The following is a 23,422-nucleotide window of genomic DNA, read 5'->3' as shown; positions in this document are numbered from 1 at the left end:
CAAGACCCTGTCTCTAAAAAAAAAAAAAATAGCTGGGCATGGTGGTGCATGCTGTAGCCCCAGTTACTTGGAAGGCTGAGGTAGGAGGATCCTTGAGCCCAGAAAGGATGTCAAGGCTGAAGTGAGCCATGATTGCAGCCACTGCACTCCAGCCTGAGTGACGGAGACCCTGTCTCTAAAAAAAAAAAAAGGAAAAGAAAAGAAAAAAATCCACACACACCCAGGGTGAACAGGAAGCTGTCCGCCACCCTCCATCTGGACAGCAAGGCCTTTGAGGGCGTGACCTTGGAGGTGAACCGGCTCCCAGCTGCCCTTCATGCTCCCACGTGTGGCGCAGACACTGGAGGGCCACATGGCAGAGGAGCTTGGGGATGGGGCTGCAGTGGGGACTCCAGAGGACAGAGCCTGAAGCAGGAGCAGGTAGCAGAGCCAACAGAGATGCCCCAGGAAGACACGGCCCTGCCCGCTGCCAGCACGTGCTAGGCAGGTAACAGCTCCCAGCGTGCCTCAGGCTCAGTACACGTTGTCCTCTCTGCCAGCCGCCGGCCCTCGCCTGCCCACTCCTGCCTCCCGTGAGCCATCTCCAGCTCACCCTGCCACTCCAACCCAGTTTGCCTGGACTGGTGGCCTGGGACCGCCTGTTCACCCAGCCATCCCCACTATGACAATGGGAACCTGAGAGAGGGCACAGCCAGGCCCCGAGGCTCAATTTTGTGAGCCCTGTGCAATGTGGGAAGGACCGAAGGCTGCAAACCCATGCTGTGTCCACAGACGCCAGGCTGAGCTCCCCTTGCCGGCCCCTCTGTGACCTGACCGGGTGGCCGCGCCACCCCTCTGGCCTTCTGGCTCTGGAGCATACCCTGTCCCCACCCCGCCCCCTTCAGCTCTATTTTTATACAAGAAGCACTCGCCATGTGTCTATTTATGTCACTCCCCATCTTGAGTTTCTGGTCCTCTCATAATCTGGCCCAAGCCTCCTCAGGCTTTGTGGCCCCCTCGAAGGCCAAGTGGGTTCTGAATGGCACCCGGCCTGCCCAAAGCCCGCAGCTCGCCTGAACAGCAGCCCTGGGAAACTAAATGTTTCCAGCCAATGGCAATGCAAGAAACCCACACACAGTGGTGGCAACCATAGGATGGAACCAAGCCCTTGACCCTCTGATGCCCAGAGGGGGCACCTCCTGACAAGGAGGGGTCACCCCCACTGAGTGGCTGAGAGGCTGAAGATGAATCCGGACGGCAAATGTTTATTATAGCAAGAAAGAGACCAGCTGGGCAGAGCTGTGACTTGTCAGTGCCAAGCCTCAAACCGACAGCCCCTGGCCACAGCGCCACCTGACCTATTCCAGGTCTTCAGCGGCTGTTTGGGGCCTTTGCCAGCTGGGGCCAGGAGCCCGATTGTGGGGCCATGATTTTCCCCAACTCATCCAGACAGTTGAAGATGTCCTTAGGAAGCCTTCAGGATTTCAGCTGATTAATGAAATTTATACTTATCTTCCACTTCCTACAAAGGTATGGACAGCTATGGGAGGACAGCCAGAGAATCCTGCCCGAGAATAGCAGGCCAGGCACTCTCCCTGCTCCGTGCCAGCTCAGTGTGAGGTCCCTGCTTGCACAGACCAGCCCATAGAATTCTCCCCAGCCCAGTTCACAGATGATAAACCTCAGGCAGGAGGGCTCATAGGTCAGCACAGCCAGGAGGTGTCCGAGCTGAGACTTAAAAGCAAAACTGTTTGAGTTGGATCTTCCTGAATCTATCCTTGGAGACGGTCTCAACCCGCAGTCCCTCTGGCCATCTCAGAACCACCGAAGAGGCTGCTTTAAATGCAGGTTTCATCTCCACCTGCTCCCTGGGGCTGACTCCTTAGGTCTGGGGAAGGGCCTGGAAATCTGCCTTCCTAGCTGTTTTCCAAGGTGACTCAGCCCTGCAGGGACCCACTGGCCAACTCCAACCCCAGAGGTCTAGAAAGGGGAAACCCGTGGCCCAGGCCACACAGCGGGACACAGTAGAGGCTAGGTCCCCTCACCAGGCTAGGCTCCAAGGTTGCCTGCCCACCGCTTGCTGGGGTTGGGAGGAAGCAAAGCTGGTGGGCAGGGCCTGGCTGTGCCCTCCATGCCTACAGGAGAGCCAGGCTATGTCCCTCATCTCCCTGGCTCCATCAAACTGTGGCCTGCTGCAGCCCTACAGAGAGGAGCTGTGTTTCTGATGTTTGTAATTCTCAAAATATGTTTTAGAAAAACTGGAAACAAACAAAAAAGCGCTCTTTTTCACCAGCCTGGAGAAGGGTAACTGTCAGCCCACAGGCCCCGCCCCATCCAGTGGAGGGGACAGAGAGGGCCTGACCTGGTGGAGCTGACATTCCAGTGGGTGCTGGGTGATGAACACAGGGCACCATGGGCTGGGATGCGGGCTCTCCCCAGGGAGGATGGCTCAGTCCATTCTGGCTGCTGTGACAATACTATGAAATTTATACACAGAAATTTATTCTCACAATTCTGGAAGCAAAGTCCAAGATCAAGGTCCCAGCGGATTCTGCGTCTGGTGAGGGACCACTTTCTTTCATTCTCTGGAGACAGTCTTGCTCTGTTGCCCAGGCTGGAGTGCAGTGGTACGATCTTGGCTCACTGCAACTCTGCTGCCTCCAGAGTTCAAGCAATTCTCTTGCCTCAGTCTCCCGAGTAGCTGGGATTACAGGCACATGCCACTATGTCTGACCAATTTTTTGTATTTTTAGTAAAGATGGGGTTTTGCCATGCTGCCAAGGCAGGTCTCGAACTACTGAGCTCAAGTGATCCGCCTGCATCGGCCTCCCGAAGTGCTGGGATTACAGGTGTGCGCCACTGTACCTGGCCGAGACCACATTCTGATTCCCTGTGTCCTCACAAGGCAGAAGGGACAAGCAGGCTCTCTGAGGTGTCCTACAAAGGCACTTGGCTGGGCACAGTGGCTCCCACCAGTAATTTGATCACTTTGGGACGCTGTCTGGAGGATCATTTGAGCCTGGGAGTTCGAGGCCACCCTGGGCAACATGACAAAACCCCATCTCTATAAAAGATGCAAAATTAGCTGGGCATAGTGACATGCCCCTGTGGTTCCCGCTGAGGTAGGAGGATGGCTTGAGCCCAGGAGGTTGAGACAGCAGTGAGCTGTGATTGCGCCACTGTACTCTGGCCCAAGCAATAGAGCAAGACCCCACCCATCACACACATACACACACACACACACACACGCAATCCCACACCAATCCCATTCCCTCATAACCTAATCACCTCCCAGAGGCCCTATTTCCTAATGCCATCACCTCGGGGGTTAAGACTTCAACATATGAGAAACAACACATACTGGGGCCCGCCTGAGGGTGGAGGGGAGGAGACAGGATCGGTGGGCATCAGGCTTAATACCTGGGTAACAAAATAGTCTGTACAATACACCCCATGACATGGGTTTACCTATGTGACAAACCTGCACATGTACACCTCAACTTAAAAGTTTTAAAAAAGGACTTCAACATACGAATTTTGGGGACACACACACAACCAGACCATGGCAGGTCAGCCAAGCCCCTTGTGAGGAGGTAAGCACTGAGCAGGAACCAAGTTCTAGAGATATCGATGCCAGGCCAGGCAGGAGGAGCTGCCAGTGCCAAGGCCCTGAGAGGGGCCAGAGCTTAGAGGGCAGGCTGCAACAAGGCCGGAGGGCATGAAAGGCGGATGCCGAGGTTGCAGCCTGGTTGCCTTGGGCCTCAGATACCATGGCGCCGAGCTCGGGTGTTATTCCTTGTGAGACAGGAGCTGACTGACAGCCCACCCTCCCCACCAATCTCAGGCCAGGAGTTTGCAACCTGCTCAGGTGGCCCGTCCCAAGTCTACACCTGTGTTTGCCGACAGCGCCCTTCTGTCTCCCTCCCCGGCATAGCCTAACTCCTGAGGTCTACGCAGCTGGTGCTCATTCCCACCTCCTCTACGTGCACCCTGGCAGCCTTTGCTGCAGCCACCCTCCCCATACCCAGCCCAAACAGCTCCTGCAGGGGTCACTCAACTCCAGATGCCAGGGTGGGGACAGAGGAGATGCGTTTCCTTTTTAGGTGCTGGTGTTTCTGATTTCTCCACACTGAACCTGTCTTGAGTAAGAAGACTTGACCCTCGGTACACTGTGACAGCCCCTCCAGCCTTGCAGTCCTCCTGTGGTGGCCTTGGGCCTGCCCTGCCCCTTAAAGGCTGGGGTCCTCAGGGCTGGACAGAGCCTTGCCTCCTCTGGGATGGGGAGGTCCAGGGCTCTGTGGAACATGGGAGTGTGAAAAAGCACATTCTGTGCTGTAACTTTATCCTCAGGAAATGAAATAAAACAATAGGCACTGAACCCAACTGCTGGTGTAATACCGCAGGCTGGAAGATGTGGGCATCATGGGTATATTTACTTGGCACCAACTTCTTCACTCCTCCTTTCTGGTCTCACCCTAGCCCTGTCACGGAGGTCAGAGATTTGTGTCTGTCTTGTCTCCAGCACAGGGCACAGGGCAGTGCACCAGCTGAGCGCACGATTCCCAGGTAGCAGGGAAATACATTGCTCAGGGAGATGTGGCTTTGCGAAGCTGAGTAACTCAGTGGCACAACTGCATGACCCCCTCCCTGATGTCCCTCACCCATTGTCAATTGTGCAGGCCCTGGGCACATCAAGATGAAGGGGACAGACCCAGGACCTGCCTTCAGGGTGCTTCCAGCTGAAGGCAGCCCCCCAGCACCCACATCCTGAGGCTCCCTTGGAACATCAGATCAAGCGGACTTGTCCCAGAGCCCACTCCTCCACTGTCCCCACATGCTGACCTTTGTGCCCAAATCCAACAGCCTCCCCCACCATGAACCCTGCCCTCCCTCAAATCAGCTCTCCCTCCAAGCTCTCCCAGCAAAGTGCAGGCGAAGGGCCCACATTCCTCATCTCCCAGGCCTGGCACAATCCCACTGCCTTTGCAGCCCGCCTCAGCTCTCTCACCAAAGCTGCCTCCCTGCAAGGAGGTTTCCTTTTTCTTTTTGAGACAGGGTCTTGCTCTGTCACACAGGTGTGATCATAGCTCACCTCAGCCTTGATCTCCTGGGCTCAAGCGACCCTCCTGCCTCAGCCTCCTGAGTAGCTAGGGCTTACAGGCCTGCAGGCCACCACGTCCTGCTATTTTTTTTTTTAAGAGATGGGGACTTGCTATGTTGGCCAGGCTGGTCTCAAACTCCTGACTTCAAGTGATCCTCCTGCCTCAGCCTCCCAGAGTGCTGAGATTACAGGAGAAGTCACTGAGCCCAGCCTCAAGGAAGTTTCTGAAGCTCAACCAGGACTCAAGAGGTCAGTGCGACCTGACCCCAGGATAATTTTAAAGGCATGTGCATTCGCTCAACAACAAAGCAAAACAGGTCATGCTTCTCTCCCTATCAGCTTCCATAATTTTCTCACTATTGCCACATGCTGTTTTTTTGTTGTTGTTTACCGAGAGCCAGCTCAGCTGTAGAGACTCCCACCCAGGCAGCACTGACGGAACCGAGAGGCAGACACCCAGATAGAAGAGTAAGTGGGTCTATCTGGGGGTCCAGCAGCCTTCTGAGCCGAGAGCCTCAGGGCTGACAGCATTCCAGGCTGAAGGGGCTGGAGCAGATTCTGATCCACGCAGTTATTCTCTTTTTTTTTTTTTTTTTTTTGAGACGGAGTTTCACTCTTGTTACCCAGGCTGGAGTGCAGTGGCGCGATCCCTGCTCACCGCAACTTCCGGCCCCCAGGTTCAAGCAATTCTCCTGCCTCAGCCTCCTGAGTAGCTGGGATTACAGGCACGTGCCACCATGCCCAGCTAATTTTTGTCTTTTAGTAGAGACGGGGTTTCACCATGTTGACCAGGATGGTCTCAATCTCTTGACCTCGTGATCCACCTGCCTCGGCCTCCCAAAGTGCTGGGATTACAATCGTGAGCCAAGTTATTCTCTCTTAACAGGTGATCATTATTAACAAACAGATGTTCAGTGTTTTCTCATAACACAGAATATGCCAAGTAGGCAGCTGGTGCCCGCTTACCACTGATGACAGACAAACTAAAAAACATTCTCGGGGCCGGGCGCAGTGGCTCAAGCCTGTAATCCCAGCACTTTGGGAGGCCGAGGCGGGTGGATCACGAGGTCAAGAGATCGAGACCATCCTGGTCAACATGGTGAAACCCTGTCTCTACTAAAAATACTAAAAATTAGCTGGGCATGGTGGCGCGTGCCTGTAATCCCAGCTACTCAGGAGGCTGAGGCAGAATTGCCTGAACCCAGGAGGCGGAGGTTGCGGTGAGCCAAGATCGTGCCATTGCACTCCAGGGTAACAAGAGCAAAACTCTGTCTAAAAATAAATAAATAAATAAATTAAATTAAATAAAAAAAAATTCTCCACGAGGGAGCCATGAGGGCAGGGTCAGATGTCTTAAAGCATTGTTTTAACGCGTGTATGATGTTGATACCTTGTCCTGCCACTTTGGAATGCCCCAAGTAGTTTTCTACTTGGGGCGGAGGGCAGCTAAGTTTTCCTTGCCATGGTTCTTCCTAGCAAACAATATATTCTATCATACACTCAACATTTATCAATATTCATAAACTTAACATTTCTCAACAGTTGTTGTTGGGTTTTTGTTGTTTTGGTTTTTTTGAGACAGAGTCTCACTCTGTTGCCCAGGCTGGAGTACAGTAGCACCGTGCTGGCTCACTGCAACCTCCGTCTCCTGGGTTTAAGCAATTCTCGTGCCTTAGCCTCCCTAGTAGCTGGGACTACAGGTGCCCACCATGCCTGGCTAATTTTTGTATTTTTTAGTAGAGACCGGGTTTCACCATGTTGGCTAGGCTGGTCTCAAACTCCTGATGTCAGGTGATCCACTTGCCTCAGCCTCCTAAAGTGTTGTGATCACAGGTGTGAGCTGCCGCGCCCGACCCCCCCATGCTGTTAAGGTATTTGATTTTCCTCCCAAACCTCCTCAACCAGGAATGGATGTGCAGGGATTTGTGTTTACCTCGTGAGCCCTCCAGCATCCCAAGGACACCCTGTTCCTAAGGTAAGTGACTAGATGTAGGTTGTCCAGTGTAGTCACCGTGTCTGTAAGGTTCAAGCGATTCTTCTGCCTCAGCCTCCTGAGTAGCTGGAATTACAGGTGTCTACCACCACGCCTGGCTAATTTTTGTATTTTTCAGTAGAGACTGGGTTTCACCATGTAACCCCTCAGCCAGCTCCTGCCCGTTTGGTCTGGGCTTCTCTTGGGACCCCGCATGCTACTACTGCTTTTCTGGCTCACGGGCCACTCTCCCCGTGCACACACCTACCTCCCCAAGGCACCCAGGTGGATGAGAGAGGGTGGCGATATTCAAACACAGGCCTCCAGACTCCCCATTCAGGGCACACCAGCTATCACGAGCCCTGGACTAGGAGTCAGCAGACCTAGGGTTTGGGTCTCTTCCTAACCAACATTCTAGTTAGACTCTAGTTAGACTCCATGCCAGGAGGAGCAGCCTGGCCCAGCCCAGGCACCCGGAGCTCGGCATCCGGACAGCGCCCAGCCAGAAGGGCCGTAGGAGGAGGACGAGGAGAAAGGGTGGCCTCACTGGGACTGGGCTATAGCGCTGGACTTCCTGGCTGGATGTGCGCGGGGGAGAAGGGTGGGGAAAGAGGCGGTGGGCAGGGCCTGGGAGAGGCGTCAGGGAAGGGCTGCAGTCCCACCTGCACGTCCTGGCCTAACAAGAGCCTTGTGGACCCCTGCCCCTAGCACCAGGCTACACTACAGACAACACCTTCCTGAGTGTCGTAGTACCAAATACACAGAACCTTACGATCTGCCCCTCCAGCAGGTACGGCACCCACTGGAATTCAAATAGAAGAACCGTGTGATCCTAAACCTGGGAACATGGCACAGAGTGTGGCCTTGCCTGCAGGCCCTAAAGAAGGAAGCTGGGCCCTAAGGCTGTGTGATGACTCCCACAGTGAAGAGAACGCGCCTGACCCGTCGCTCCCAGGCTCCAAACCGACCGTCTGGACCTCCAGAGGCGCTGGGGAAGAGCTGATGGGAAGTCACCGACGGGGACCCTCCACAAGGACCAGGGCAGTCCCCTGCCACTGCGAATGTCAGAGACTCCTTGGAGGGCCGAGTCACACTCGGCTCTCACTCATCCCCGCAGCCTGGGGGTACCCTGGTGACCCAGAGCCAAGCGCCCTCCGACTTCAGCGTCTGAGCGCGGCCCCTCCGGTCTCGCCCCGTCCCGCCACCGCTGACGGACGCGCTGCGATCTGCCCTGGCTCGGCTCCGCTCCGCAGCCATGTTCACCTTCCTTCCTCCACAACCTTCCGTGGCTCCCGCGACCAGCAGTCCAAGGGAAAGTGCTGTCGCCCGAAGGCCTGGCTGCGCCCTTTGCCCCATGACCCCTTCCCTTTTAAAGTTCCCTCCTTTCCACCCAAATCCCAGCCTCAGGCCCCACGGAAGCGTCCGAGTGCGTCCGACCCTCACAATCTGGCGGGTTCGGCCAGAAGGCCGGAAGCCCCGGAGGCCACCGCCGCCACGGGCGCGCAGGCGGGACGGGCAGAGGCGATTCCAGCCCGCCGAGTTTCACAACTAGCGCGCCCCAGCCTCCAGGCCTCGGAGGGTCCGGGCGCTCCAAGGCCGTTATCGCGGCAGGGTCCGCACGGCACAGGCGAGGGCGCTGAGATTCCGCGGCGGCGCTGGACTCCGAACCCAGGACCTGTCAGGGCCGGCGCCGCCCGGCGCACTTCGGGGGGTCTCTAGCCGCTGGGCGGGCGCACCCCGCGCGCTCTTTGTCTGCGGCGCCCCCGCGCCGGCCCGCGCGCCCGCCACGTCCCCCGCGCCCCGCCCGCCCGCGCACGCCCGGCCAATGAGGCGCGGCGGCGGAGCGCAGGGCCCCGGGTGTTGTCCGCGCCGCGCCCGCCCATTGGCCTCGCTCGGTTCCCCGCCCGGGCGCTGCCTGCAAGCACGAGGGGCGGGGCGCGGGGCCCGAGGTGAGGGACCGCGGGCCCGAGGGGATCCAGCCAGTCCACAGCCGCTGCCGAGGGACCTGCGCGGGCCCCGCCGCCGCCGCTGCCGCCGCCGTCCCCGACCGCGCCCCCGCCTTCCCGGGCTTCGCGCCAGGAGGGGCGGCCAGGCCCAGCCCCGTCGCCGCGAACTCGGGGACCCGACGGCGCCCAGCCCGGAGAGGGGCCGCAGGAGGAGGACAAGGAGAAGGGCGGCCTCGCCGGGGACCCGGCCATGGCGCTGGACTTCCTGGCTGGATGCGCGGGGGGTAAGGAGGCGGCGGGCCGGGCCGGGCCGGGGCGAGGCGTCCGGGGAAGGAGGCCGGCCCACATGCACGCCCGGGCCTCGCGGCTTCCGCTAGCGGGGGTCGCCGCGTCTGTGAATGGGGACAGCAGTGCTTTTGCCTCGGGCGGCTCTCCTGGGCGTAAGCTGACTCCAGGCCTGGGCTGTCCGCAGGGGCAGGTGTCTTGAGCCCCTCCGGGCACGCTCGGACGCGAAGTCTGGGGCGCCGGGGCAGCACCGTGGCCGGGCGGAGGCCAGGACTGCCAGGAGGATGCCCCGCTGACCCCGGACTTGTCTCCCTCCTCCCCCCACCCCCATCCGGCGCGCCCCGGGAGCAAGGTCCCCTCCCCCCGCCGTAAATTTTGGGGCTGACTCCACCCCGTCCCGCACAGCCGTCTAGCTGGGTTGTGGCTATGGGGCGACCCCTTACCCGGCTGGCCTTGGAGGGCACCGAATAGCTCTGGCCAGACCCTAGGTGCCGAGTCACGCCTCGGAATGCCGCCCCTTCCTACGCGGTTTTGTGAGCTGCTCGGGGCTGGGGGCGGGAGGCGGGAGGCGGGAGGCGGGAGGCGGGAGGCGGGAGGCGGGAGGCGGGTGGTGGGTGGTGGGTGGGCGGGACGAGCCGGTGTGGGGCACCTTCTCCGAGGCCCGGCCGCGGCCCTGGGGTTTCTCCCCAATCCAATGTCCCCGGGAGGGCCCGAGCCGGCGTGCCGTCCGGGCTCTGCCCTGCCCCGACCGTGGGCGTCGGGCAAGGCACTTCCCTGTTGGACCTCTGGCTTCTTCGCTTTTACCTTGAGGGTTAATTTATTCACCAGAGATTCCTGGGGAGGCTAGGTGAGCTATCCGTGGGTGGTTGGCCCGTTATCCCTGTCTGGTTCCGCCTTTCCCCCCGGCACCTGCCCTTGTTCTCTGCTCTTCATCTGCTTGGATTTGGCTCGAATCCAGCGCTGACAGCCCTGGCGAAAGAGTGGCCAGCGGTGGCCTTAAGTATATAAACCTGTGGCATTGGAGCCTGCTTCTTCCCAGGCGAGAGAGGTGTTAGGAAGTGGTGTGCGAACTCCCGGGCCGGTCACCCAGTCAGAAGCTGCCGGGGAGAAAGCCTGGAGTTTGCTGCCAGTCGCTGGGGGGTTTCTCCCTAGCGCTGCGTACCCTAGAGACAAAGGGGGCGTGTCCTCTGCGAATTCCATTCTCACCTTCCCCTCCCTGCTCCGATCTTGCTGTCTGCTCCACCCTTGCTCCCCAACCACTTCCAGCTCCTGCGGGTGGGGTGAGGGGCTGTTCCCAGGCGAACACCTTCCAGTCCTTGGGGAGTGTAGATTTTTTCCCCGGAGGGGCAGGGTTCCTTCTGCAGTTTCGCTGCAGCCGGTGCTGCTGTCCTGGGAACACCGGGGTTTGGGGCAGGAACACTCCCACTAAGGCCAGGCCTGAGGTGCCTACCGCACACCTGTGCAGTCACTCGTCTGCGCTCCGGCTGTGCAGGCCTCCTGGCCTGGAATGTCCTTCGCTGCCCATCCTCATGAGCCCACCTGGGAGAGATCAGATCCATGCCCCCTGCCCTAGATTTGTGGGTGAGGCCAAGGACTGGCACTGTCTGGTGCTGTAGCACTGGGGCACAGCCGTCCCCCACCCCCTGCCCAGGCCCTGTTCTGTGGGTAAAACCCCCAGGCACATAGTGCCCACCCAGCTAAGGCTCTGCAAACCTAAGCCTGAGCCTCCCAGGGGACAAGGACAGAAGTCACTTGGGGGCTTCCTCCTGGTCTAATCTGAGAAACCTAGGCCCAGAGAGATGGAGGGGCTAGAGAAAGTCACACCACATTGTCCTCTGACCCACCAGGGTGGATCTGTAGTCCTTTCTTCTCCTCCTTCCTCCAGGGCGCTGGGGTGGGGCCTCAGGACAGTGAACTAACTGACCGTGTCCCAGGCTCCAGGTCCCTGGCACAGCCGGAGTCACACTGACAGCCTGCCCAGAGGTACCCCATTTTGGGACCTGCACCCCAGTGGCCCCTGCCTGGCTCCTTCTTGGGCTCTCCCCAACCTACAGGCTCAGGGTAGATGATAGCAATGCTTCTTCTTGGTGGCTGGGGAGGGGAACTGTCTACCCCCTACTATTTGCCTAGTGTGGGTCACCTGTTTTAACTTTCCAGGGAGGTGGGGCCAGCATCTTGACTGACAGCTTCCTTGAGGCCTTGCATGGTGGAAGGTTTGGAACTCCTCCTTCCTCTCCTTTGCTGGGGGGTCAGTCCCAAATCTTGAGGCCACGTAGACACTGGGTTCTAGATAGGAGGGCAGCATGGACAGGAGCCAGCACAGAAAAGCTCAGCTAGGGGTGGGAGAACCTTCAAGGAGAGGGAGACCCCAAGAGTGGAGGATGCCTCTTCCCACCACCTCTGCTGCCAGCCATCCACAGGATAGTGATTCCTCCCCACCCTTCCCAGCCCTGGAAGACCATTGGGTGGGGACTGCCCCTGGAGACCAGCTTAGGGATGACCATAGGCAGTGGCTTTGGAGTTGAGAGACAGAGTTCCACTTCTGCTGGTGTGACTGGGGGCCTCCGTGTGCACTCAGGGAGATGGTGAGGCCCTCGCCGTTCCTGAGGATGGATTCTTCTGCGTGAAGGAGATCAAGTCCCTCACTGAAGGGTGCTGAAACAAGTCAGGAAAGAAAGTGGGAAGCAATGCCTGCCTGGAGTCCTGACTGGGGCCTCCGTGGGACAAGGGTCTTTCTGTTCTCTCTCTCCCTTGCCCTCTGGCTATTACTGGCACCTGGGCAGGTCTGGGGCCAGAGGCATGACCATGCACCCACAGGAAGGGGACCCCACAGCTGGACCTGGCTGCAGAGGACATGGAGGGGGCTCCAGGGGCCCCCTGTCAGAGGGAGAGGTGAAGTCCAGCAGCACATCCTGGACAAGTGTTCAGTTTCCAAAACGCAGGGAAATCCAGATACTGCCTAAGAAAAGAGATTCTAGAACTAGGATTTTGAAGTTTAGAAAATTTAAAAAGCTGGGCTTGGTGGCTCACGCCTGTAATCCCAGCACTTTGGGAGGCCGAGGCGGGCAGATCACAAGATCAAGAGATCAAGACCATCCTGGCCAACATGGCAAAACCCTGTCTCTAAAAAAAATTAAAAAAAAAAAAAAAAAAAAAAAACTGAAGTGGAAAAGAGGATTGACTTCCTGTTTTCAGGAGACAAATGCCTCCCAGAAAACCGGAAACCCAAATGGAAATCACCACAGTAATGATAGGCTTGGGAGATGCTTCTTCATCTACCTGTGAATGTTAGAGGCTCCAGAAGGAGAAGAGGGAGCAGGTCTGGAGGTGGTAAATATGATGAATAAATAATAGTGGGAATTTTCCCTGATCAGAAGAGGGTGTGAATCTGCACAGTGAAAGGGTTGGTAGAGCTCCAGGCAGGGTTACTTTAAAGAAAAAGACACACCCTTGGCATCTCCTGGTGACATTCTTGAAATCCACAGATAAAATCTCAGAAGCTTCACAACAGAATGAATAAATCATTGACAAAGGAGAGAAGAAAAAAAAAACCAATGCATTGGCAGCAGATTTCTCATTTGCAGCACTGAAAGCCAGAGGACTGAGGCTGGCCTGGGCCCAGGATTCTTAACCAGAGAGGTCATACTGTTCCCTGGCCAGATTAAGAAATACATTTTGGGCTGAGTGAGGTGGCTCACGCCTGTAATCCCAGCATTTTGGGGGGCCGAGGCGGGCAGATCACTTGAGATCAGGAGTTTGAGACCAGCCTAGCTAACATGGCAAAAACCCAGCCTCTACTAAAGCTAGAAAAGTTAGCCGGGCAAACTGGCAGGAGCCTGTATTTCCAGCTGTTCGGGAGACTGAGACACAAGAATCGCTTGAACCCAGGAGGCGGAAGTTTCAGTGAACTGAGATCACACCATTGCATTCTAGCCTGGGCGACAGAGTAAGACTCTGTCTCAAAAGAAAGAAGAAAGGCCGTAATGAAATGGCAGTTGATCAGAGACCCCAAGAGGGAAGGAGAGGGAATCGTTGTGAGTTGAGTCTTACAGTTTCTAGGTAAATGTCAGTGGAGGCTGGGTGCGCTGGCTCACACCTGTAATCCCAGCACTTTGGGAGGCCAAGGCGGGCAGATCACGAGGTGAAGACATTGAGACCATGCTGGCCAACATAGTGAAACCCTGTCTCTACTAAAAATACAAAAAAAAATTAGCTGGGCATGGTGGTGTGTGCCTGTAGTCCTAGCTACTGGGGAGGCTAAGGCAGGAGAATTGCTTGAACCCGGGAGGCGGAGGTTGCAGTGAGCCGAGGTCGCACCACTGCACTCCAGCTTGGCACCTGGTGACGGAGTGAGACTCTGTCTCAAAAAAAAGAAAATGTCAGTGGAAGGTGGCAGTGGAAGAAGAGCCTTCTTGGGGAAGCTCTTACTGGGGTGGGTGGGACAGAAGGAGGCAGAGAGAGTCATGGGAGAGGTGGTGCTTACCCTGTTTCTCTCTCTCTCTTTTTTTTTTTTTTTTTTTTTTTTTGAGACGGAGTCTCGCCCTGTTGCCAGACTGGAGTGCAATGGCACGATCTCAGCTCACTGCAGCCTCCACCTCATGGGTTCAAGTAATTCTCTTGCCTCAGCCTCTTGAGTAGCTGGGACTACAGGTGGGCGCCACCATGCCCAGCTAATTTTGTATTTTTAGTAGAGATGGGGGTTTCACCATGTTGGCCAGGCTTGTCTTGAACTCCTGACCTCAAGTGATCCACCTGCCTCAGCCTCCCAAAGTCCTGGGATTACAGGCATGAGCCACCGCGCCTGGGCAGGTCCAAAGTGTTAAAGGATGAAGAAGACATTGGGTAAAGATAAAAAGTTCAATTTGTGGAGATGCATAGTAAATTCCACAGGCATTAAGTGAAAGAGTGAAAATGGGCTGAATGTTAGCTCGTTACTCAACAGATGTGAGCTGTTTTATTTACACATAAACACTACTGGCAATAAAAGCAGAGCTTTAACAGATGTCTACATGAAACTCCAGGGAGAGGAGCATGGGAGTGAGAGTCAGTTACCTGACTTCACTGAGCCTGTCTCTCCTGTGAAATGGTAATGAGGCTGCCTTACTCACAGTGGTGGGAAGACTCAGAGATGGTTACATCCTGCATAGCATATGGGACTCTGAGAAGTGTTTGTGAGCTGTTTTGGAGGGGTGAACCTTTATTCTTCTTCCGTTTTTTTTTTTTTTTTTGACTGAGTTTTTGCTCTTGTCCAGTCTGGAGTGCAATGGTGCAATCTCGGCTCACTGCAGCCTCCTGAGTAGCTGGGATTACAGGAATGCGCCACCACGCCCAGCTAATTTTGTATTTTTGTTTAGTAGACACAGGGTTTCTCCATGTTGGTCAGGCTGGTCTTGAACTCCTGACCTCAGGTGATCTGCCTACCTCAGCTTCCCAAAGTGCCAGGATTACAGGCATGAGCCACTGCGCCCAGCACCTTTGTCCTTCAAGAGGGGCTGGATTTTTGGTGGGACCTGAAATAATAACCAAGCACGACTGCAAAGTCACAAGCTGTCTCCCTGGACTCGAGGTGGCTCCCATTCAGGGAAGGGAATGGAGGTGTCAGCCAGTGCATCAGGAGCTGGGGTTGTCACTGTTCAGTCTCTGGCCACCCTGGAGGATGGAGGTAAACCTTTACAGGTAAGAAGAGTGAGGACCAGAGACACCGAGTCATTGGTGAGCTTGCCAGGCTGAGGGGCGGCTGACGGAAAATTCAAATCTGGGAGGGTCTGACCCCAAAGTCCACCATCCCTGGAGCCCCCTGACCATGCCAGGTGTTTGGATTAATGGGACATCCCAGAAATAGTGCGTGCAGCATCCCAGAGGACAACTTCTGCTGCTGGCTACCCAGACCAGTCAGCTGTGGAGAGCAGCAGCCCACAGTGGGACACCAGCGCTGAGTGGGACAGGTGCTGGCTTGGCCTTGGGATGTCACATGCATACCCCCCACTGGACATGAGGGTTGTAGGGCTCGCGGGATGTGCCTGTTGCCCAGCAGGTGCTTGGTCATGTCCCTTTCCCCTTCAGCAGCTCCTGCCAGTCCTCCTTGCCGGAACCCCGTCCTGCCCAGCGCCCTGCAGTGCGTTTGAGGCCTGTGGGTCACAAGTCCCCCTCTCCTCTTCCAGGTGTGGCAGGCGTGCTTGTGGGACACCCGTTTGACACGGTCAAGGTGAGTCTCATCACTTCTTTTCTTGGTGCGTACATTGGAGAGAGGCTTACGGGGTTGGGGTGGCCGGAAGCCCGTTTCAGTAGACAGCCCCAGGTGGGCAGCTGCTTTTACACCAGGCTGGGTTGAACCTTCCTCTCTGGTCTGTCCTGGCATTTCCTGGCTGGGGCTGAACCACATGCTAGGTTCATGGCCAAGTCCATCCTGGGCTTGGCCAGCTGGGACAGAGGTGCTGAGGTTTCCTCCCACCCAGAGTAAGGGCACCCACATTGTTTCCATGCAGAACCCCCCAAACAGTGCCTTGAAAGAGAAGTTCAGAGAGAAAATGCAAAAAAGCCAGAACTCGTTGATATTGCCCATGAACATGGCCTTCATGGAGTGGTGGTTTCCCACGTGCCAGAGGCTGAGGAAGGGCCCTGTTGGCCGGTTCCTTGATAACGCCCCACACCTCCATGAACCGGGGTTCCAGCCTCTCAGGTCCCACGCAAGGGAAACCAGGCAAATCCATGTCTTCCAGCTGGAAATTCCCAAATAAATCCCCCCGCCCTCCAATCGTGTTTGGGCTGTGTGATCTGGGAATAGCCCAGCGGGACACTTCCCCGCCCTTTTCCCTGGGCCCCAGGGCGAGCTGAGTGGAGGGCACCAGGCCAGCCCCGCGCCTGCTGGCAGCAGTGCACATAGCCCCTCTTTCCACCGAGGGAAGGCAGAGCTGACGGCAGGGCAGGCTGCGTATCCCCAGCTGGGTTTGCAGGAGACGTCGGGTCTCTTTCTCCTCCAGTGAGCCCAGGTGTTTATTGGCAGAGACGGTGACTTCTTACCATAGGGCTGGATTGCACCCAGTGCAAGAGTGACAGTGTGGCCTTATGTGTTGGCTGTGACCTTAAAAAGTTCTGTCCCTGGTCCTCATGCAGGTCCAGGCCCCTCTGCCAGCTGGTTTTCTGCATGACCTTGGGCTGGTCACTGTATCTTTTGGCTCAAACATTGTCATTGTGCCAGTGCTCAGCAGCATAATTTATGTTGGATTAAATGCCAGCTCTGAAAAGCACAACTCTTCCATCCACGGTGGGCCAGTCGGGAGGAAGCTGAAGGGCCAGGCTTTCTCAGCAGGCAGCGACTCCGCATTTGCTACACAGGCCTCCTGAGAGGGAGGCCATGCAGAGCCTGCCCACACAGTCCCTGGCCCCAGCCGTGCCCACACGCTGCCTACTCAGGCCATTTGTGAAGCCTCCCCCAGGCCAGAGCAGCCCAGGATAGCTGGGCAGCGTCCACGTTGCACTGTGTTTATATCTTGGTCATGCGTTGTGAACGCCTCTCCCAGCCAAGAAGTGCTTCACATTTGCTTCCTCTTTCCAGCTCCAAGGAGGCCTGGGCTCTCTGAGCTATGAATCAGCCAGGCTTGCTTCAGGCTCCTGCCTGGCCCCCTCAGGCAGTGCCTGGCAGGCCAGGGAGCACTTTTGTCCTGGTGCTCCTCCGTCCTGAGCTGCTGAGCCCACGAGCAGCACCCTTGAAGTTAACTCAGGGACAGGAGTTTCTCCAGCCCATGAGGTTTTTTACCCCCCAGACCTTACTTCCCTGACATCTTTAGAAGATCTATTTGTGACCCTTTTTCTTTTTCTTTCTTTTCTTTTCTTTTTTTTTTTGCCACTGTGTTGTTCCAGCATCACATTTGGATGTACCTACCTTAAAAAGCTGAACTTTGGGAGCAGCCGTGGCTCAGGCCAGTTGTTCTGGCCCTTGAGGAGGTGAGGCTACGCGTTCGAGGCCAGCCTGGGCAACATAAGAAACTCTCATTCGTTAAAAAAAAAAAAAAGCTGAACTTTTTTTTTTGAGATGGAGCCTTGCTCTATCGCCCAGGCTGGCATGCAGTGGTGTGATCTTGGCCCCCTGCAAGCTCTGCCTCCCAGGTTCAAGCAGTTCTTCTGCCTCAGCCTCCTGAGTAGTGGGACTACAGACGTGGGCTGCCATGCCCGGCTAATTTTTGTATTTTTAGTAGAGATGGGACTTCATTGTGTTTGTCAGGATGGTCTTGATCTCCTGATCTCGTGATCCACCCACCTCTGCCTTCGAAAGTGCTGGGATTACAGGGGTGAGCCACCATGCTTGGCCTGAACTTTTTTTTTTCCTTTGAGACAGAGTCTGACTCTGTCACTCAGGCTGGAGTGTAGTGGCACGACCTTGGCTCACTGCAACTTCTTCCTCCTGGGTTCAAGTGATTCTCCTGCCTCAGTCCCTGCAGGAGAATCACCCCCCCGAGTAGCTGGGATCACAGGCACGTGCCACCACGCCTGGTTGTTTGTTTTGAGTTGAGCTCAGCACACGTAGAACGTGCACACAGTCCAGGTGTACAAGTCATCGCAAAGCACACATGTGGGGAGCTGCCACCCAGGAGAAACAGAACATGGCCAGCCCTCTTGAAGCGCCTGCTCCTGCTCCTGTCAACTCCTCGCTCCCCTTCTTCCAAGGTTTCCACTGGCCTAACTTCCTCCTTTTTTTAAGACAGGGTCTTGCTCTGTCATCCCAGGTGGAATGCAGTGGTGCAGTCATAGCCCACTGCAGCCTCTCAAGTAGCTGAAATGACAGGCACACACCACCATGCCTAGCTAATTTTTTAAAAATGTGTAGTAGAGATGGGGTGTTGTTATGTTGCCCAGCTGGTCTCAAACTCCTAGACTCAAGCCATCCTCCTGCCTTGGCCTCCCAAAGTGCTAGGATAACAGGCCTCGCCCACTGTCCTGATTTTCAGCATCCCGGGACCCTTTTGCCTGGTTTGAACTTAATATAATTGCAGCTGTACCCTAGAATCGTCAAGGGCCACCCGAGTCCTTGTCAGTCCGTGCTGTCACATGTCACAGACCATCTCATGGCTGGGACAGTCACAGTTTATTCTCCCAGGCCCTTGGGACTGAAAGAATCCAACATTTGGTTCTCCATAGCACGCAGAAATACAGCCACCGTGCTGAAGTGCGCGGCCTTCAAACGTGATTCTGCACGAGGGGAGTGTTCTGTCCTGCTTCCTTGGACACAACAAGAATCAGGGAGCAGTCATCTTGACCTGTGATGAGGGGGTGACCGGCCATCCCTGGGCAGGGGACGGGGAAGAAGGGTGGGGGCTGGCTGTGGGGGCCCCGCGCCTAGATGTGATGTTGAAATTTTGTGTTGCTTTAACCGCCTTTACTTTCTGAGCTAGGGGCTGTCTCCATAGCAAAAGTGTAACTTTGTTGTAGATGGGCGTAAGCCTCACCCTGGAGAGCGCTAGTAAGTACAGACCAGGTGAACCAGACCCCACCCTGGACCCCACCCTGTCATGCCCATCTCCCCAACCCCACAGTTCCCTCCGTGGCAGGGGACAGGGAGGGTATGAGGCAAGCTTGGGCCCAGCACAGGTCCTGGGGTGGGGGCCCAGGCTGGTCAAAAAAAAATCGGCCCCCTCTGGATTGGGACCTCACGGGGGACCTACGGGGAGCTGGGAGCTTCCTGAGCTTGAGTACAAATGACTAGTTTCCCAGGGGTGGGCCCGTTCCCATCAGTCCTCAAAGGAGATCCTGGCACCCCAAGATTTTAAGAGCCTCAGCTGTAGATTGGAAGACTTGGGACATCTCCCAGAGAGCGAGGGCTCGTCACAGACTGAGGGGTCAGAAACAAACTGGGGAGAGGCCTCTGCCCACAGTGGTGGGAGCAGCTGAGTTAACCTAAGCGTGACGTTCCCCAGCCGGCTAGACTTGGACATTCACCCATGTCTGTGGCCTGCGGAAGCTTCGCAGCGCTCCCCAGGTGGCACTGAGTATCAGACCTGGGAAGGGACAGCTCCATGTCACATAAGTTCTACTCACACAGCCCTCTTAGTGCCAGTGGTGGGGCTGCAGGAGGAGGAGAGAGATCCCCCCCTAGAGACCCTGGATCACTGAAGGGCAAGCAGCAAAACTCACATCAAGGTGCTGGCTGAGAAGGGGGCCTCCAGGGTGGGAGGCTGCTTCAGTGAATCGCTACGGCGGGAATCAGTTTCCCAGTTTCTCAAAGCATTGGCTTCTAGCTGCTGAGGTCCTGGGGGTACCGAGGTGGGGCTTGTTTCCTAACAAAACATTTTTTGTAAGTGCATTCACCAATAAGAGGACCCACCTATTCTGGTGGAGAGAATTGGAAAAGGTTACAAAATCTGGCTAAAGCCTGGCTGTTCCCCAGTGAGGGTTCTGCTTTGCCAGCACCCCCATCCCGCCCTCACCCTGACCAACATAGCTGCTCCTGTCCCTGGAGAGGACAGCTTTGGCCAAGTTATAAAATATCTCTGAGCCTCAGTCTTCCCATCTTGGAAATGGGGGCAGTTGTTCCAATGCCCAGAGATAATGAATGTGAAGCCCTCCCCTGTCCCATACTGTGTAGTACCAAAGGCACTTGCTCTGTGGCCCTGGCTGTGAGAATGGTCATTTTTCAGTCAGACCTAGGGAACCAGACCCTGAGAATGTGACTTGACCTAGTTTCTTCCCACCCCCTCCCAACAACTCTGAGCCTACTGTGGAGCAGAGATAAGCTCATAGGCAACAAAGAGCGCTTTGACATGGAAGAGGTTCTGGGCCACTGGCTCACGGGCGGTGGGGCCTGACCAACGTCCCAGGCCCCCAAGCTGCTGACGTGGGTCCCCAAGGGGGTTGCTGGCTGTTCTCTTGCTGCCGCTCTGTTAACTCATAACTGTTCTTCTCACGAGAGGCTACTGGCAGAGGCCAGGCAGGAGTTTCTGGAGCCAAGGCTCATTGCTTTTATTTTATTTTAATTTATTTATTGAGGTGAAGTGTCGCTTTCTTGCCCAGGCTGGAGGCAGTGGCGTGCTCTCACTGTATCCTCTGCCTCCTGGGTTCAAGCAATTCTCCCACCTCAGCCTCCAGAGTAGCTGGGATTACAGGTGTGTGCCACCATGCCCAGCTAATGTTTAGAGACATGGTTTTGCCATGTTGGCCAGGCTGGTCTCGAACTCCTGATCTCAAGTGATCCACCCGCCTCGGTCTTCCAAAGTGCTGGGATTACAGGCATGAGCCACAGCGCCCAGCCAGGCTCATCACTTTTAGCACCTATTGCCTTGAAGCCAGTCCCTGATGGGACATTAGGCCAGGGGCCCTTCAGCCATGGTCTGGGATATGGGCCACTCACTCAGCAGTATGGCAGGCATCATCCGGAGAATGGGCTGTTCTCAGGAGGTTGTTCATGCCCCACTGGCAGTGCACTGTGCAACCACAGTGTAGACAAGAGGCTCAGCCTCAAATGGTCTGAGATCTTGGGGCCCCCTACCCTGTCTCCAGCAGCCTGTCCCTGTAGCTGTTTGCCCACTGGCACCCCACCCTGAGGAGGCATGGACACCTGGCCCGCCCTGCCCTGGAATTACAAAAGCCTCAGACTGCGGCTGAGTGTCCCGCCTCCTTGGGAGACCCTCCTAGGCAGCCTGAGTGTTGGAGTGGGGAGCTGGGTGCTCTGGCCCCACCTGCCCGCCTCTCACTGGGCCCTCTCCTTCCAGGTGCGGCTTCAGGTCCAGAGTGTGGACAAGCCTCAGTACCGCGGGACCTTGCACTGCTTCAAGTCCATCATTAAGCAAGAGAGCGTGAGTAGCCTGGGCTGCTGGGGCTCGGGAGGCACAGGATGGGGAGCCAGCTTCGGGCTGCCACTGCCCCAGACTAGAGAGCTGGGAAGGAAGATGTCAGGACGGCCGCGAGGCCAGTCAGGACTTAGGTTCTCGCAAAATTCTGCTTGGTCCTCATGAGCCCGGGGTGGGGGGTGGGCTGGGGCTGCCATGCCCCACCCCTCCATGTGCAGGGCCCAGGCGGTGCGCACAGCCGGCCCTAAGGGCGTCTCTGTCCCCGCAGGTGCTGGGCCTGTACAAGGGCCTGGGCTCGCCGCTCATGGGGCTCACCTTCATCAATGCACTGGTGTTCGGGGTGCAGGGCAACACCCTCCGGGCCCTGGGCCACGACTCACCGCTGAACCAGTTCCTGGCGGGCGCTGCGGCGGGCGCCATTCAGTGCGTCATCTGCTGCCCCATGGAGCTGGCCAAGACGCGGCTGCAGCTGCAGGAGACGGGCCCAGGGCGCGCCTACAAGGGCTCGCTGGACTGCCTGGCGCAGATCTACGGAAACGAGGGGCTGCGCGGCGTCAACCGGGGCATGGTGTCCACGCTGCTGCGCGAGACGCCCAGCTTCGGCGTCTACTTCCTCACCTACGACGTGCTCACGCGGGCACTGGGCTGCGAGCCGGGCGACCGCCTGCTGGTGCCCAAGCTGCTGCTGGCGGGCGGCACGTCGGGCATCGTGTCCTGGCTCTCCACCTACCCCGTGGACGTGGTCAAATCGCGGCTGCAGGCGGACGGGCTGCGGGGTGCCCCGCGCTACCGCGGCATCCTGGACTGCGTGCGCCAGAGCTACCGCGCCGAGGGCTGGCGCGTCTTTACGCGGGGACTGGCGTCCACGCTGCTGCGCGCCTTCCCCGTCAATGCTGCCACTTTCGCCACCGTCACTGTGGTGCTCACCTATGCGCGTGGTGAGGAGGCCAGGCCCGAGGGCGAGGCTGTGCCCGCTGCCCCTGCGGGACCCGCCCTGGCGCAGCCCTCCAGCCTGTAAGGCTCGCCCCCTGCTTCCTTCCCCCGAGCCCTTCTCGGAAACTTGAAACGTAAATTGGCCCCGAGCCAACCGTCCTGCTCCTGCTGGGATGCTGTGGGCTGTGGACTCTTTTAGACTTGGGTTGAATGTTGCTTATCTGCTGGGTCACTTTGGCCGAGAACTTCACTCCGCTGGCCTCAGTATTCTCGCCTATGAAATAGGGACCCTCATATCCACATTGTAGAGTCACCAAGGTCAGAGATTATTCCGCGCAGCAGCCGGCACCGGGCCTGGCTGAGGCCATGCTGTGTCCCGCACCATTACCCTGGAAACCCAGCAGACACTCCAGCTCCTTCCCGGGTCCCGGCCAAGCCATTGTGCTTCTTCCCTACAAGCTGGCGCCTGGGGGGTCTCTGATGGCCCACCAATGGGCGGCCCATTTGTGGGCCGACTAACTCCACACATCCTCCACCCAGGAGGCTTGTTGGCCACTCCTCTGGTCTTTAAAGGTTAGGGATAGAGGACACCTTAGCGTGTCTCCTGGTGCCGAAGAACTGGATCCTCTGCGTACCCCACCTTCTCCACATGACACCGCTAGGAGTACCCTGGCTGCTGCCACTCCAGAGGGTGAACTGGGGACCCTCCGCCCTCCAGGAAGCCATGGTGTCTGCTGGAGGCACCATAGCAGCCCATAGGACTAGGGTGGGGAGCAGACAGGCCAGTGGGTGGAGGTCTTGACAGTTCAAGTGTGATGCAGCTGTGGTCAGGAGAAATCCTTCCACCTTTCCAGCCTCGGACTGCCCATCCGTAAAATGGGGACATGGCCAGCTGATGGACACCTGAGTCTCTGGTCCACCCACCACTGCCAGCCAGGATCCCCTGAAGTGTGCAGAGGGCTCAGCAGGGAGCAGTATGAGATGTCCCTCACTAGGGCTGGAACATCTCTGGCCACAGCCAAAGGTCAGTTTCTCTGCCCCCAGCACATGGTGTCTCCGGGGCATTCTCAGTGCCAGGGCTCTGTCCCTGTGAACATGCAGGCCCTGCTAGTGGGGTGGCTAGTTGGGGTCTGGGGCAGAAGAGGGCCGTTCCGGGCATCCTGGGGAATGTGCTCAATGAGGACAACACTGGGCTTTGCACAGCCTGGCATCACTCTACAGAAACCGTCAAGGGAATAAAGTGTTCTTTGTTTTGTAAGTGGTGCGGCTGCCTTTGCATGTGGTGGAGGAAAGGGCTTCATTCAACACCCTCGCCCCGGAGTCGAAGGGCCTGGCTCAGGCCTCTGTGCCCTCCGATCCTGACGACGGCCTTGGCCATGTGACCTGGGTGGTTATGGATAAATCTGAGAGCCTCAGTTTCCTCATC

At 57.0% G+C, this 23,422-nt stretch overlaps 2 protein-coding genes and 1 long non-coding RNA gene across 17 annotated transcripts in view; 2 read left to right on the top strand and 1 right to left on the bottom strand.

Annotated features, from left to right (window-relative positions):
* SLC25A47 (solute carrier family 25 member 47) overlaps positions 1–9,838 on the bottom strand; it is a 34,539-nt gene extending 24,701 nt beyond the window's left edge. For 5 of the 8 annotated variants that reach the window (XR_012516427.1, XM_074394248.1, XM_074394250.1 and 2 more), the window contains exon 1: positions 9,727–9,800. The gene's annotated coding sequence lies outside the window, so the exon portion shown is untranslated. Of the gene's footprint in view, positions 1–9,726 lie in introns of all 8 variants that reach the window. The other 3 variants (XM_074394251.1, XM_039462763.2, XM_074394247.1) reach the window with 3 other exon arrangements.
* SLC25A29 (solute carrier family 25 member 29) lies at positions 9,030–23,254 on the top strand. 8 transcript variants are annotated; one of them, XM_010352373.3, is made up of 6 exons: positions 9,254–9,282; positions 15,445–15,488; positions 18,419–18,550; positions 18,673–18,740; positions 20,986–21,069; positions 21,332–23,254. In XM_010352373.3, the coding sequence occupies exon 6, from the start codon at positions 21,368–21,370 to the stop codon at positions 22,079–22,081; it is 714 nt and encodes a 237-aa protein (XP_010350675.1). In that variant the 5' UTR covers positions 9,254–9,282; positions 15,445–15,488; positions 18,419–18,550; positions 18,673–18,740; positions 20,986–21,069; positions 21,332–21,367; the 3' UTR covers positions 22,082–23,254. The 8 variants fall into 8 exon arrangements, with proteins under 8 accessions (XP_039318696.1, XP_039318695.1, XP_074250356.1 ...); XM_039462762.2 differs by lacking the exon at positions 18,419–18,550 and having other exon boundaries at positions 9,030–9,282; XM_074394255.1 differs by having other exon boundaries at positions 9,091–9,282; positions 15,445–18,539; positions 18,710–18,740.
* LOC141583670 (uncharacterized) lies at positions 9,897–12,442 on the top strand. Its single transcript, XR_012516428.1, has 2 exons — positions 9,897–11,496; positions 11,862–12,442. It is a non-coding gene; the product is annotated as an uncharacterized LOC141583670 (long non-coding RNA).
* Positions 23,255–23,422: the final 168 nt, after the last annotated feature.

This window comes from Saimiri boliviensis, chromosome 2 (genome assembly GCF_048565385.1).
Source record: "Saimiri boliviensis isolate mSaiBol1 chromosome 2, mSaiBol1.pri, whole genome shotgun sequence".
NCBI classification, from domain to species: domain Eukaryota; kingdom Metazoa; phylum Chordata; class Mammalia; order Primates; family Cebidae; genus Saimiri; species Saimiri boliviensis.
Note: the sequence above shows the minus strand (reverse complement) of the source record. Positions and strands in the feature narration are given on the sequence as shown.